At 45.2% G+C, this 13,401-nt stretch overlaps 1 protein-coding gene across 2 annotated transcripts in view; it reads right to left on the bottom strand.

Moving 5' to 3' along the window:
* SPACA7 (sperm acrosome associated 7) overlaps positions 1 to 13,401 on the bottom strand; it is a 32,477-nt gene that overhangs the window by 2,754 nt on the left and 16,322 nt on the right. Inside the window, exon 4 of one of the 2 annotated variants that reach the window (XM_070579293.1) lies at positions 475 to 510. The exons of the other annotated variant lie outside the window; for it this stretch is intronic. Coding sequence (XP_070435394.1) covers positions 475 to 510 — 36 coding nt within the window. The remainder of the gene's footprint in view (positions 1 to 474; positions 511 to 13,401) is intronic. 2 annotated transcript variants of the gene reach the window in all.

Here is a 13,401-nt window from a genome sequence, read left to right as displayed (position 1 = left end):
CCATCCTCTCTCTGCATTTTCTCCCTACTCTGCGAGGGTACCCTAGCACGCACCCATGTTGTCAATCGTGTGTAGCAAGGGTGCCTCGTCCCTAGTGCTGAGCGCTGGATATTTCTGTGGATAATGCTCCTGATGGCTTGGACACTGTCCTTGGACCTGGGCACACATTCTATAAGACCCTTCACTCCTCAAAAGGGTAATTCCCTTCTTCCTGTCCAGCCCTTTGTTACCAGTAATTGTGTGGGACTGGTCCCGCTACTGCGGAAGGAGCAGGGTGGAGTTTTGTGGGTCCAGGAGCAGCTCTGCACTTGGCCCCTGCAGAGTCAGGGTTGGGGGCTCAGTCTAGGGCAGCTCCTAGCTGGCGAGGCTCCCTTTTCTTGGGGGACCACCCTCACTGCACCCTGCCCTGCGGGGTGCTCTCCTGCTTCTCCTTCCCCACCCTCCCTGCTCTCCAAGTGCGTCAAGATGACTCACCCTCCTTCAGTCTTCCCAGAACTCCATGAGTACAACCTGGAACACATGGAAACCTGTAGGTTTAGCTCATTTGTATCTGGTGAACATGTGAATAGTGACTGGTTGTTGGCTGGTCGGGGTCTCGCCTTAGTCTGTGGGTTCTTGGAAAAGAACACTACTGTGTGCACCTTTCAGCTCCTAGCCCGTGCTTAGTAGGTATTTATTGAGTGAGTGAATGGATCTTTTGGTAAAGCTAATGTTAATAGGAAATTAATGATCCTGGCACGAAATTACACATGTCCCACAGAACACTTAGATTTTAACAGAGCCCAGAGTCTTAAACTAAAGTCAAGATGTCAGAGATGCTGTTGTGGACCATAAGGACTTTCCACACATCCCGGAAATCACACAGGGGGACATGGCTGTTCTGACAACAAGAAAGGGAAGACGTTTGCAAATCTGTCATCCTTCAGGCTGCTTCAGGCTTTGAAAAATATTAATGCAAATTATTTTAGTTACCAAATTTACATTTTTAGTAAGTACTACAAGCCCTTGGTACAATTTTTAAATTTAAAAATAGACCATCCAGGGGTGGGCCCCCTGGCCGAGTGGTTAAGTCCACGTGCTCCTCCGCTTCCTCGGCCCAGGGTTTTGTTGGTTCGAATCCTGGGTGTGGACATGGCACCGCTCATCAAGCCATGCTGAGGCTGCATCCCACATGCCACAACTAGAATGATCCACAACTAGAATACACAACTATGTAACAGGGGTCTTTGGGGAGAAAAAGGAAAAAATAAAATCTTAAAAAAAAAAAAGACCGTCCATGAAAAGTACGTCCCTTTCCGCTAGCTGGCTCCCCATTTCCAGCTTCCTCCTGGAGGCCACAGTTGACTTCTGTTCCTGTGTCTCCTTCCAGGGATAGTCTACACCACAGAGACTGCTGCCAGCGTCATACTCTCACTGAATACTTAAAGCCACATTTATACTCTTTAGAAGAAATCGCTTAGGAAATTTTGGCAGATAATTCAGGCTGTTTTATGGAAACATATATAATTCATCAATAAATACAAAAAAATTTACATGATAACTTTGCTTGCCTGTGGAGTATGAGCTTCAGCCTTTGGGGTCCCAAGGAAGCGCAGGTCATGATAACATTTGTGCGGTCTCTGTAATGGGGAGGGTCCCTTGACCATCAGCGCACCTGGTAAGGCTTGTGGGTGATGTTTACTCTCCATTTGTAGCTGAGACCCCAGAGAGGCAAAGCAGCTTTCGCCCAAGGTCCCTGAGGCGGGATGTGGCCTCGCTGGGAAAGAACGCAGTGGGCTAGTGTCTCTGGCCTGCTCCTTCCAGGCCACTCGGAAGCTTTTTCCAGGGTTGAAATGCTGAACTTTTCACAGCTACAGGATTCCCAATGGAACCACATGAGTAAAAGTCTAGTATTTGAACTCTCATGTTTGAACGAGATGGAGTAACAAGGACCAGATTTATCCTCCCAAGTTAATTAAAAAACTAGAAAAATCATATGCAACAATGATTTCCCAAACACCAGACAATAGGCAGCAAGGGACAGAGAGGGGAAACCAATGAGGGGCTCCCTACGATTGTTCCAGTTTACTGCCTGGAGGGTTTCCAGGCCAGGGCAGTGAGTGGGACACAGGCAGAGCCCAGAGGTCTCAGTATGTTGAGGAGATGGAATTGGGAGATGGCAGAGGCCAAAGCAGCTAGAGTTCAAAGGACAGAGTAGAGACAGAGGCTGGAAGGGCGTCTGGAGACCTGCAGAGGGCTGCCCCAAGGCTTCAGCTGAGCACTGTCCATGAGAGGCTGTGAGGAAACTGCCTGCGGAAGGAAAGAAACCACCCAAAGGATGGCAGAACCGTTTTTCCAGAGCTCGGCCAGGCCAGAGAGAGATGGTGTTCCCACCAGTAAAGATGAGAAAGCCTCACTACACACAGGGCATTGGGCAGAGTTCTCAGAATTCTGTTCCCTCAGTTTTGGGGAAGATCAGCCTTAAAGTGAATGCTGCTTGGTCTCATCTGGCAAAGCTTAACAGTGAGCTCAACAGGATCAAACTGCTTCAAAGGAACCTGACTGGGCCCAAGAACAAAGCTCAATAATATTTTCAAAAACACAGGAATATCCAATGCCCAACAAAGTGAAATTCATGTTTGGCGTCTACAAAAAATTACCAGGCCTGCAAATAAGCAGTAAAACGCGACCTATAATGAGAAGAATTAATCAGTCAAAACCAACCCAGAAATGACACAGATCCTGGAATTAGAAGGCAAGCATATTAAAAATTATTATAGTGCTAGACGGTATCCCATGTGTTCAGGAAGCAGGGATTGTCAGATTAGATGAAAAAGCAAGATCCAACTGTTTACTGCCTACAGAAAACCCACTTTAAGATAAAATAATCGAGAAGATATGCCATGCTAATACTAATCAAAAGAAACCTAGAGAGGCTACTTAAATTTCAGACAAAGTATATTTAGGAGAAAAGACTATTACTAGGGATAAAGAGGGTCATTTCTTTCTTTCTTTTTTTTTCAAAGATTGGCACCTGAGCTAACAACTGTTGCCAATCTTCCTCTTCTTCTTCTTTTTCTCTGCTTTTTCTCCCTAAATTCCCCCAGTACATAGTTGCATATTTTAGTTGTGGTCCTTCTAGTTGTGGCATGTGGGACACTGCCTCAGCGTGGCCTGACCAGCACTGCCATGTCCGCGCCCAGGATCCAAACTGGTGAAACCCTGGGCCGCCCGAACCTCGGCCAAGGGGCCAGCCCCGAGGGTCATTGCTTAATGTTAAGGGAAAATTCATCAAGAAGACGTAATATTCTACATGTTCGTGCATGTCGATGAAAGTAATGAGAGAGCTTCAACGTACGTGAAACAAACATGGCTAGACCTAAAGCGAGGAGTGGGCGAATCCACAATTACAGTTTGAGATTTCAGCTCTTCCTTCTTCATAATCAGTTGAACAAGTAAACAGAGATTCCACAAGGATAGAGAAGACTGGAACAGAGCTATTCCCCTGCTTGGTCTAATTGACGTTTATAAAACATTCCACAAATCAACCACATAATACACTTTCTTTTCAAGTGCACATGGAATATTTGCTAAAGTACACTATATTCTGGGCTATATCTAAAGTTTTAAAAAGGCACTTAAAAACATTCAAGTCACATAACGTATGTTCTCTGACCAAAATGGAATTGAATTATAAATCAATAACATAATGGTATGGGAAAAATCTCCAGATATTTGAAAGCTAAATAGCACATTTCTAAATGACCTATGGGTCAAAGAACAGATTTAAAGGTGAATGATAAAGTATTTTGAACTGAATGAAAATAAAAACATAGCATATCAAAATTTGTAGGATGTGATTAAAATGGTCTTTAGAGGAAATTTTTAGTACTAAACACTCACATAGAAAAGACGAAAAGTCTCAAATCTATGATCTAAGTATTCACACTAAGAAATCATAGAAAAGGAGGAAATAAAACTCAAAAGCAGAGGAAAGAAAATAATGAATTTAAGAGCAGAAATCATGATAATAATAAAGAGAAAAATAGTAGAGAAAAATGAACCAAAAGCCTGGTTCTCTGAGTAGATCAATACAGTTGATAAACCTCCAATTAGACTGATTGGGATAAAAAGGGCACAAATTGCTAATATCAAGAATGAGAGAATGACATCAGCACAGTTCCTGCAAACACTGAAAAGATAATAAGAAACTGTTATGAACAACTTTGCCAATTTACATGAAATAAACAAATCCTTTAAAAACCCAAAGTACTAAAGCTCACTAAAGAAGAAATAGATACACTAAAGAGCCCTTGATTTATAAAAGAAATGAAATCTGTAGTTAAAAACCTTTTCACAAAGAAAATACAGGCCCAAGTTTCTTCATTGGTAAATTCTACCAGACATTTTAGGTAGAAATAATATTCATTTCATACAGACGTATCTAGAAAATTGAAGAGGGAACACTACCCAACTCATTCTATGAGGACATTATTACCTTGAAACCGTACTAGACAAAAGCATCGGAAGAAGAAAAATCTACAAGCCAGTATCACTCATGATCTTAGATGCAAAAATTCTTAACTAAATTTTAGTAAATTGAATCTAAAATATATAAAAAGGCAACTATGTCATGACCAAGTGGGTTTATCCTGGGAATACAGTGCTAGTTCAACATTCAAATATCAATCACATGTAATTTGCCACATGAACAGAATAAAGAAAAATCAACTGATCATTTCAATAGAGTGGGGGTTGGCAAGCTGTGGCTTATCGGCCAAATATGGATCAGCATCTGTTTTAGTAAATAAAATTTTATTGGAAGGCAGCCATAGTCATTCTTTTATGTATTGCCTCTGGTTGCTTTATCATGGCAGAATTAAGTACTAGCAACAGGGCCCATATTGCATTCAAAGACTAAAATATTTACTATCTGACTTTTCCCAAAAAAGTTCACCAGGCCTGCAATAGATACAGAAAAAGCCTTTGTCAAAATTCAACATCCATTCACGATCAAAACTCTCAGCAAACCAGGAGTAGACGGCAATTTCTTCAACCAATAAAAAGTCTATAAAATACCTACAGCTCATATTCTCCCTAAGAAAAGCATCCTTTACGCTTTCACTCTAAAGTTATGAAAGAGTGTCTGTTCTTACCACTCCTATTTAACATTCAACAGTGTACGGGAGCACGTAAAATAAGGCCAGAAAAGTAAACAAAGGTGTAGACACTGGAAAGGAAGAAAAAAGCTATTCACAGATAATATGACTCTCTGTGTAGAAAATCCCAAAGAATCTACGGGGAAGCTCCCAGAACTGGGGAGTGAGTTGAACAAAGTGGTGGGTTACTGAGCCACAAAACGGTTGCATTTCTATATTCTAGAAATGAACAATTAGAACATCAAGAATTAGATATTTATGTATAGCGCTAGTAAAATATATGCAAGGTCTTTATGCAGAACACTGCAAAACATGGATGAGAGAAATCAAAGAGGACCTAAATAAATGGAATCATCCATAGATCCAAAGACTGAATGTTAAGATGTCAGTTCCTGCCAAGTTGATCTATAGATTTGTAGTTATCCCAATCAAATCCCAACAAAGTTTTTTTTGGTAGAAATTAACAACCTGTCTCTGAAATTTATATGGGAAGACAAAGAAACCAGAATAGCCAAATCAATTTTGAAAATCAAGAATAAAATGGGAGGATTCACACTACCTGATCTCAAACCTTATTATCAACATACAGTAATCAAGCCAATGTGATATCTGAGAAAGAACAGATCTTAGACAATGAAACAAAATAAAGAGTCCAGAAATAGACCCACACATATATGACCAACTGATTGTTGACATATGTGCAAAGGCAATTCAACAGAGAAAGCTGAGATTTTTCAACAAACAGTGTTGGAACAATTGGTCATCACTATGCAAGAAACCAAATCAAAACAAAATAATCTATACCTTACACCATATACACAAATTAACTCAAAATGGATCACAGTCTTAAATGTAATAAAATCTGCAACTTTAAAACTTCTATAGAAGAATATAGAAAATATTTGTTATTTTGAATTCAGCAAAGATTTCTTATATTTGAGACCAAAAGCATGATTCATAAAATGAAAATTGATAAATTGGACTCAATCTGTACTAAGAACTTCTGACCTTTGGGAGATAGTTCAGCAAATTAAAAAGCAAGGTATAGACTGGGAGAAAATATTTTCCAATCATAAAGCAGATAAAGGACTTGTATCCAGAATACGTAAATAGCTCTCAAAACTCAATAACAAGAAAACAAATTTATAAAAAATGGGACAAATATTTGAAGAGATACTTGACCAAAAAAGATATATAGATAGCAAATAAGCACATAAAAAGATACTCAACATTATTAGACATGAGGGAAATGCAAATTAATACTGCAATAAGATACTACTGCATACCTATTAGAATGGCTAAAAAAATAGAAGAAAATATCAAGTGCTGAGGAGAACCCAGGGCAACTAATATCCTGCTAATGGGAACACAAAAATCTGTTTGACAGTTTCTTATAAAGTAAACATAGTTACCATACCTTTAGATATTTACCTAAATGAAATGAAAATTTATATTCATCCAAAAACTTGTATGTCAATGTTGACAGTGGCTTTATTTGTAATTCCAAGACCTGGAAACAAGTCAAATGTCATTCTACTGACAAATTAATAAACAAAGTATGGTTCGGGTGGAATATCACTGAGCAATAAAGAGGAATGAACTGTGACAGACACAACAGCATGGCTCAATCTCAAATGCATTGTGCTAATTGAGAAGCCAGACTTGAAAGAGTACATCGTATACAATACCACTTACATGACCTTCTGGAAAAGGCAAAATTATGGGGACAGGAAACAGGTCAGTATTTTTTAGGCCTGGGGAAGGAATTGACTACACAGAAGCATGGGAGCTTTTGGTGACGGACCTGTTCTCCATCACATTTGTGGTGGGGTGATGTGACTCCAAACATATCTCAAAACTTGCAGAACTGTACGCTAAAAAGGATGAATTTCACTGCATGTTAATTATACCTTAATAAAAAGCAAAAAGTCTAGTAAAATTGCCTAGCACTCCTTAGGAAGCAGGCTCTGCCCAAGTCCTTCACCTGTATCAATTCATTTAATCCTCACAATAACCCTGTAAGTTAAGGTACCATCCCCCGCAACTTAGAGATGATGAAGCAGATGTTCAGAGGGCTGAAGTAACTTAATCAAGATCACACAGCTAGCAGGAGGTGGATCCGGGATCTGACGGGCTCTTCGCTTCTACCCCTCACTGTTTCCCACGCCCCGTGTCCCACAGAAACGTTCCCATTTCCACTCCCCTTCAGCCAGGAAGATGGCGGGAGGGTTAGTCGGATTTCCATTGGAATGTGACAGACACCAGTAAGAGTTAAGATTAAGATAAAAATGACCAAGCGTCAGGGAAAGGTCCTATTACCTGGTCAGTGGCATCATGCCCCCTAGTAGCGTAAGGGAACTATTCCAGCCCAGGAAGGAGGGCGAGTGTTTCCAAGCAGTCCCCCTGCTCTGGTGGCTGGAATTTCACACCAGAGGTTCACTCCTTGGAGCCCTACTTAACCTCTTTGCCTCACAATTCTGAGGGTACAGAGGCTCGAAAGGATGATGTTCTGGCGTCTATACTTTTATATCTTTGGGAAAGTCAGTGAGGAGCTCAGTGTAGCCCTGAACAGTGAGTCCTAAAGACCTGGGATTGCTCTGCTTGTGGAACAAATGAACAAAAGGCTGACTGTTGTGAGCCGGCTTGTGTGCTGGGCATTTTGTGTGTCCATTTGGGGAGGAGGCTGGAATTCCGAGGAAGGCCATTCAGCAAAGGAAGCCTCCCATCTGTGGTGACAGGACTGGGTGGATGTGCATCTGCTCCCAGCGGAGCTTGGGTGTTGTGTGAGAACCACGGATGGAGAGAGGAGAGGTGACACCCTTCCGGAAGGAAGCCTGAGGGGTGGGCGAGCTGCTCCATCGGGCAGGGGCGCCTGGAAGGAAGGCTTCCAGGGGTAGAGTTGGACCAATGAAATTGTGGGGGTTGGACCCTTTTTGATCTGCACACACAGTAATTTCTAATGGTTCAACCCAATACATTGGTCCTCAAGGGGTGTTAAATCTGCTCATCCCCTCCAATTCTGAGGCTCCCAAAGCCTGTTGGCAAGAGACAAATACGATGCCTGTCTTCTGAGGTCAACGTTTATCTACAAAGACTCTGGGGTTGACTTCTAACCTAGTTTAGACGAATCGCTGCAAACTTGGGGGGTCTTGGAAGATGAAGAAGCAAAAGTCCATTTTGTACTTAAATCAACGCTAAACATTGAGGCCATCTCCAGACAGGAAGAGAGTATCAGGAAAACTGACTCCTCAAGAGCACTTTAGGGGAGATGATTTTATCTTTGGAGACAGGAGAAAGTTCTAGATAAATCTGCCCACATAGGCTGGGGGTGTAGGGTGAGGGTCATCCTGTTCCGCAGGAGCCAAGCTCTGCAGGGCACCAGGGCTCACGGTCCCCTCCGTGTCACAACAGGGAGGCGGGAAGTGCTTGCTGCCGGCTCCTTAGATGGAAATCATCTCCTGCAGTCAACACTTGAGCAGTAGACCAGCGCCTCATTGTTCGGCGGCGACCTTTCCAGCACTTAGCGCAGGTGGAATCAGCCAAGCGAAAGACAGGCAGAGGCGCTGGGCGGCCGTCAGAGTTAGAGAAACCGAGACCTAGTCCTCAGAGCTGGTCAGTACTGCTGTGAGTGGCCTCCGGGACACTCTCTGGTGCAGGTTCTCCAGGTGTCCTTGAAAGGGGCTCGAATCACCCCTGGGGTCTCTTGCAGGTCCCTGGGCTCACACCCCAGGGCTCGCTAGGGGAGAGTTACGCAGCCTCTGGGCCTGAGAGCCCACACCTGTGAAATGGCCTAAGATGACATGGCCCACAGAAAATTGGCGTGGGGTCTAATGGGGTGTTCAACCCGACAGCGCCGGCACATGGCGGGTGCCTCGAGGGCATAACTTCGCCGTCATGGTGATGATTTTCAGTTACAGGGGAACAGTTACTCACTATTCTTCATGATTACGCCTTATTGATAATTATGCGTTTGTTATTCCTGTGCTCACTCATTTCTTTAGCAAACATTCGTCAGCAGCCACTGTGTGCCAGAGACTGGCTTCCAGGCCTGAGGGCGGGACACAAACTACTGCTTCCTGGCGCTTGTCCTGGAGGGACTTCCAGTCCAGTGACTGCCACATGTTTAGCGTTGCTGTGTGGTTTAGGTCCACTTCCGCTTACGTGCATGGAGGAGGATTAAGGGCAAATATAGGGGGAAATGGACAACCCTAGGCACAGGCATGCTTTGATTAGAAAATGGCTGCAAATGACCACGAGTTCACCCAAAAGGAATAAAGGTTACTGACTTGAGGAAACTGCTTTTCAAGTCAAAAGACCATCTTATACGATAAGCTTTCTTTTCCCCAAATTAAATCTATCTCTATGTTGCTAATCATCTCTATATCTATCTACGTATCTCTCTCTCATCTATCTAGCCAGATACAAGGCACACAAGTACAAATGGTGGATCTCTTAGGACTATCAGCTGGTTCTTTGGAGAGGGGTGGATTTAAGTAGCTCTTGGGAGAAAGTAGGGAATTTGGCAGGTACTAGGTTCAATCACGGACTCTCTCAGAAGTCTTTATGGAGCGCCTGCTGTATGCAGCTACCCTGGGCCCAGCACGGCACCTTCCCGGGCAGTGCATTCTTGGGTCCTGCTTATGGTGCTTTGGACCTCTGGGGAGAGTGGGCTTTGCAGGTTTTCCTAGAAGGTGCCGCCAGGCTTGCTGTCCGAGTTTCTGATGCTCACAGAGGAGTCACCCCCGGGAGACAGCTGTTCTTTCGGTGATCGTGGTGTGGCTGCAAAGTCTGCACTTTTCTAGAACAGACAAGACAAGTGATGTAGCTTTTTACCCTAGTGGTCAGGACTGCTAACCAGTCTGTTCCTTAAACAACTTCCTGTTCCAGAGGAGACACGCACGCCTGTCTCATGAGCCTGTTGGGCATAAATGATGCACATGACAGTGCCAGGCCCGTCCACAAGCCAGTTATCACCGTCTCCATCACCATGCGCGTCCACACGTGGCCCGAGGGCAGCCACGGGCAGGGATCCACGGGTTTGTGGGGCCGTTTCTCTTATGTGAGATGCTAGAGGCACATCGAGGCAGCATCATTACTGTTCTCACTGTTACTGGCGACCACGTGCCAGTTGAATTTCCGTACACATTTTTCTGTCCACAGCAACCAGGCTCAGGACAAAAACACTTTCAGCCCACGAACAAGAAACCGGAATGCTTTGTCGTCGCGGCCGTAGAAGCAACCTGACAAATGGAGCACACGTCGACGTGGCTTAGAGATGGCGCTTTCCCTGCTGGACCACAGCCTCTTCCGAGAGGTGCTCCGGTGACGGGTTTGAGGCCCCAGTGGACTCCGCACGCGGATCGCTCACAGCTTCCGACCGACTGCGTGGGTCCTCCCGAGGCAGCCGTGGGAGCCACGTCTGCAGTCTCCTTGGAAACGTGGGCGCCACGCCCCCTAGCCGGGGCCCCGGCGTCAGGGGCCACATCCAACCATGAGAGGAAATAAAATAGCAAGAAGACAAGGCTCCCTGAGCTGTGCTCTGTTTCTTAATTAGAAGAACGTGCAAAGTATTTGCTTTTATTTTTAGAAAATGCAGTCAACATCCAGCGGGGAAACTCCCCTGGGCCTGATGGGCCCTTTCCCAGAAACTGGCCTGAAGGTCTGTGTTGGCAGGTGGTATTAGGGGTCCTTAAAGTTCACGTGGTGAAGTCCTGACCTCCAGTACCTCAGAATGTGACCTTATTTGGAAAGGGTCCCTGCAAATGTGACTGGTTAAGATGAGGTCCCACTGGAGTAGGGTGGCCCTAATCCAGGATGACTGATGTCCCTAAAAAAGGGGAAATTTAGACCCAGAGACACACAGGTAGAACGCCATGTGACGATGGGGCAGAAATCAGATCAGGTGACGCATCTACAAGCCAAGGAACGCCACACTGTGGGAAACCACCAGAAGCTGGGGGAGAGCCTGGAGCAGATTCTCACGGCCTCGAAGGAACCAACCTGCTGACACCTTGATCTCGGACTTTGGCCTCCAGAACTGAGAGGCAATCAATTCCCATTGTTTAAGCCGCCCTGTCTTTTCTATGGCCGCCACAAAAACAAGCTCAAATGGATAAACCAGTTCCTCCTGCAGGTGACGGGTCTCATCTTTGCTTGGGATAAATTGCTGAAGCACAGCCCTGCGAGCACAGGTCATCCCAAGAGGAAGGCAGGCTTCCAGCGACAATAGGACCTGCTGTGCGTCCATCCTGCAGGAAGTTGGTCCTGGCTCCTGCTCCAGCGCCATCAGGAGACCACAGCGCAGTGTGCAGCCAACGTACGCTCCCAGGTCTGGGAGACCCAGCGGGAGGTGAGAGTCTCCTCAGGCAGTGGCTCATGGTCTTTAGATCTCCTCCCACGGTGAGGAAATGGCCTCTCATTGTGACCGAGTTCTCTCTCTCTCTTTCACTCTCTAAGACAGGCACTCTGTTTTTATTCTAGTCTTCTGGTTTTTTTATTATTATTATTATTTTTTTTATTGAGTTAATGATAGGTTGCAATCTTGTGAAATTTCAATTGTACATTAATGTTTGTCAGTCGTGTTGTAGGTGCACCACTTCACCCTTTGTGCCCACCCCCCACCCCACCTTTCCCCTGGTATCCACTAAACTGTTCTTGGTCCATAGTTTTAAATTCCTCATATGAGTGGAGTCATACACAGATTATCCTTCTCTAACTGGCTTATTTCACTTAACATAATTCTCTCAAGGTCCATCCATGTTATTGCAAATGGAATGATTTTGTTCTGTTTTGCAGCTGAGTAGTATTCCATTGTATAAATGTACCACATCTTCTTTATCCACTCGTCTGTTGATGGGCACTTAGGTTGCTTCCACGTCTTGGCTATTGTAAACAGTGCTGCAATAAACATTGGGGTGCATAGGACTTTTGGGATTGCTGACTTCAAGCTCTTTGGATAGGTACCCAGTAGTGGGATGGCTGGATCGTCTGGTAGTTCTATTTTTAGTTTTTTGAGGAATCTCCATACTGTTTTCCATAGTGGCTGCAGCAGTTTGCATTCCCACCAGCAGTGTATGAGGGTTCCTTTTTCTCCACAACCTCTCCAACATTTGTTGCTTCTACTCTTCTGTTTTAAATGTTGGTGCCAACCCAATAGGTTGACTTCATGACCCACTCATCAGCAGCCACCTGCAGTGTGGGAACACTGGCTTGATGAGGGCCCCTTCCTTTGGAAAGGTGTCCAGCTAACCAGGCCGGCCGAGGGGAAGCCATCGGTGTCCTAACTCCCAGGAAGGAGACAGGTTTCTCTCTCCATTGTAGCCATTTCACGGTCTGCTCTCTTCTCCGTTTTTGCCAGAGTTTGTCTTTGTCATTTGCCTTCAGTGAACGTGGAGAAAAGACTCCTTATCTTTTCTTCAGCTGTTTCTCCAGTTCAGTCCCTCCGTGAGCACACACATCTCTCTAGTATACCATTTCCTGACCTGTTTCCCCGGCAAGACTGAGCTCCTCAGGGCGAGGTCCTTGGCTGGTTCGTTTGTGGACCCAAGAACCCGGCACCTGTGTGACACACAGCAACTCTGTCCAGTTGTGTTGAGTGGCTTGTAAAGTTATTAGAACAGTATGAGATTTTGCCTTTTCTCCGTGTGAATGACTCTAAGTTTTCCCACACATTCCCATAGAGGCGTCTTTGCCAGTCCTTTGCTCAAGCGAACTCCAAGGTTTTATGTTCCCTTCCAGCTGTGACACTTCATCCATTCCTTCATTCAGGGTCAACAGACATCTGCTCTGCACAAAGTGCTGGGCGCCATGGAGGACAGAGCACTCATTCCCCTCAGGAGGCCACATTCCGCTGGGGGGAGGGACACGCAAAGGGACTCTGCAAGGCAGTGTGGTAGGCGCTGAAACAAAGCGCAAACGCTGCTTTTCCCTCAGGAAGCCAATGTCCCCCACCAGCCCCCCCCCCCACTCTTTCCCTTAATTTTTAGGAAGCAAGCTAAACTGGGAGCTGCCTTAACACTTCCATTTAGCTTTTCCTGAAAAGGAAAAGGTCTGACTCAGGCTGGAGAAAGTGAGATGAAGCAAAGCCGCAATGGCAGGGCGGCCCCAGCGAGGCCCTGGGTCCAGGCGCAGACTCCGTCCCTCCACCCTTCCGACCGGAGGGAACGTGTGGACTCCAGGATGCAGTTTTCTTTTAACTGAAAGGGCCCGTCCTCTAACACAATGGCACTGGCTGTCCATCGGCCGTGAGTGCCGCTCTGCATTG

The sequence above is a fragment of the Equus przewalskii genome, chromosome 16 (genome assembly GCF_037783145.1).
Source record: "Equus przewalskii isolate Varuska chromosome 16, EquPr2, whole genome shotgun sequence".
Taxonomy (NCBI): Eukaryota; Metazoa; Chordata; class Mammalia; order Perissodactyla; family Equidae; genus Equus; species Equus przewalskii.
The sequence above is the reverse complement of the archived record's forward strand: the minus strand, read 5'-3'. Positions and strand labels throughout refer to the sequence as shown.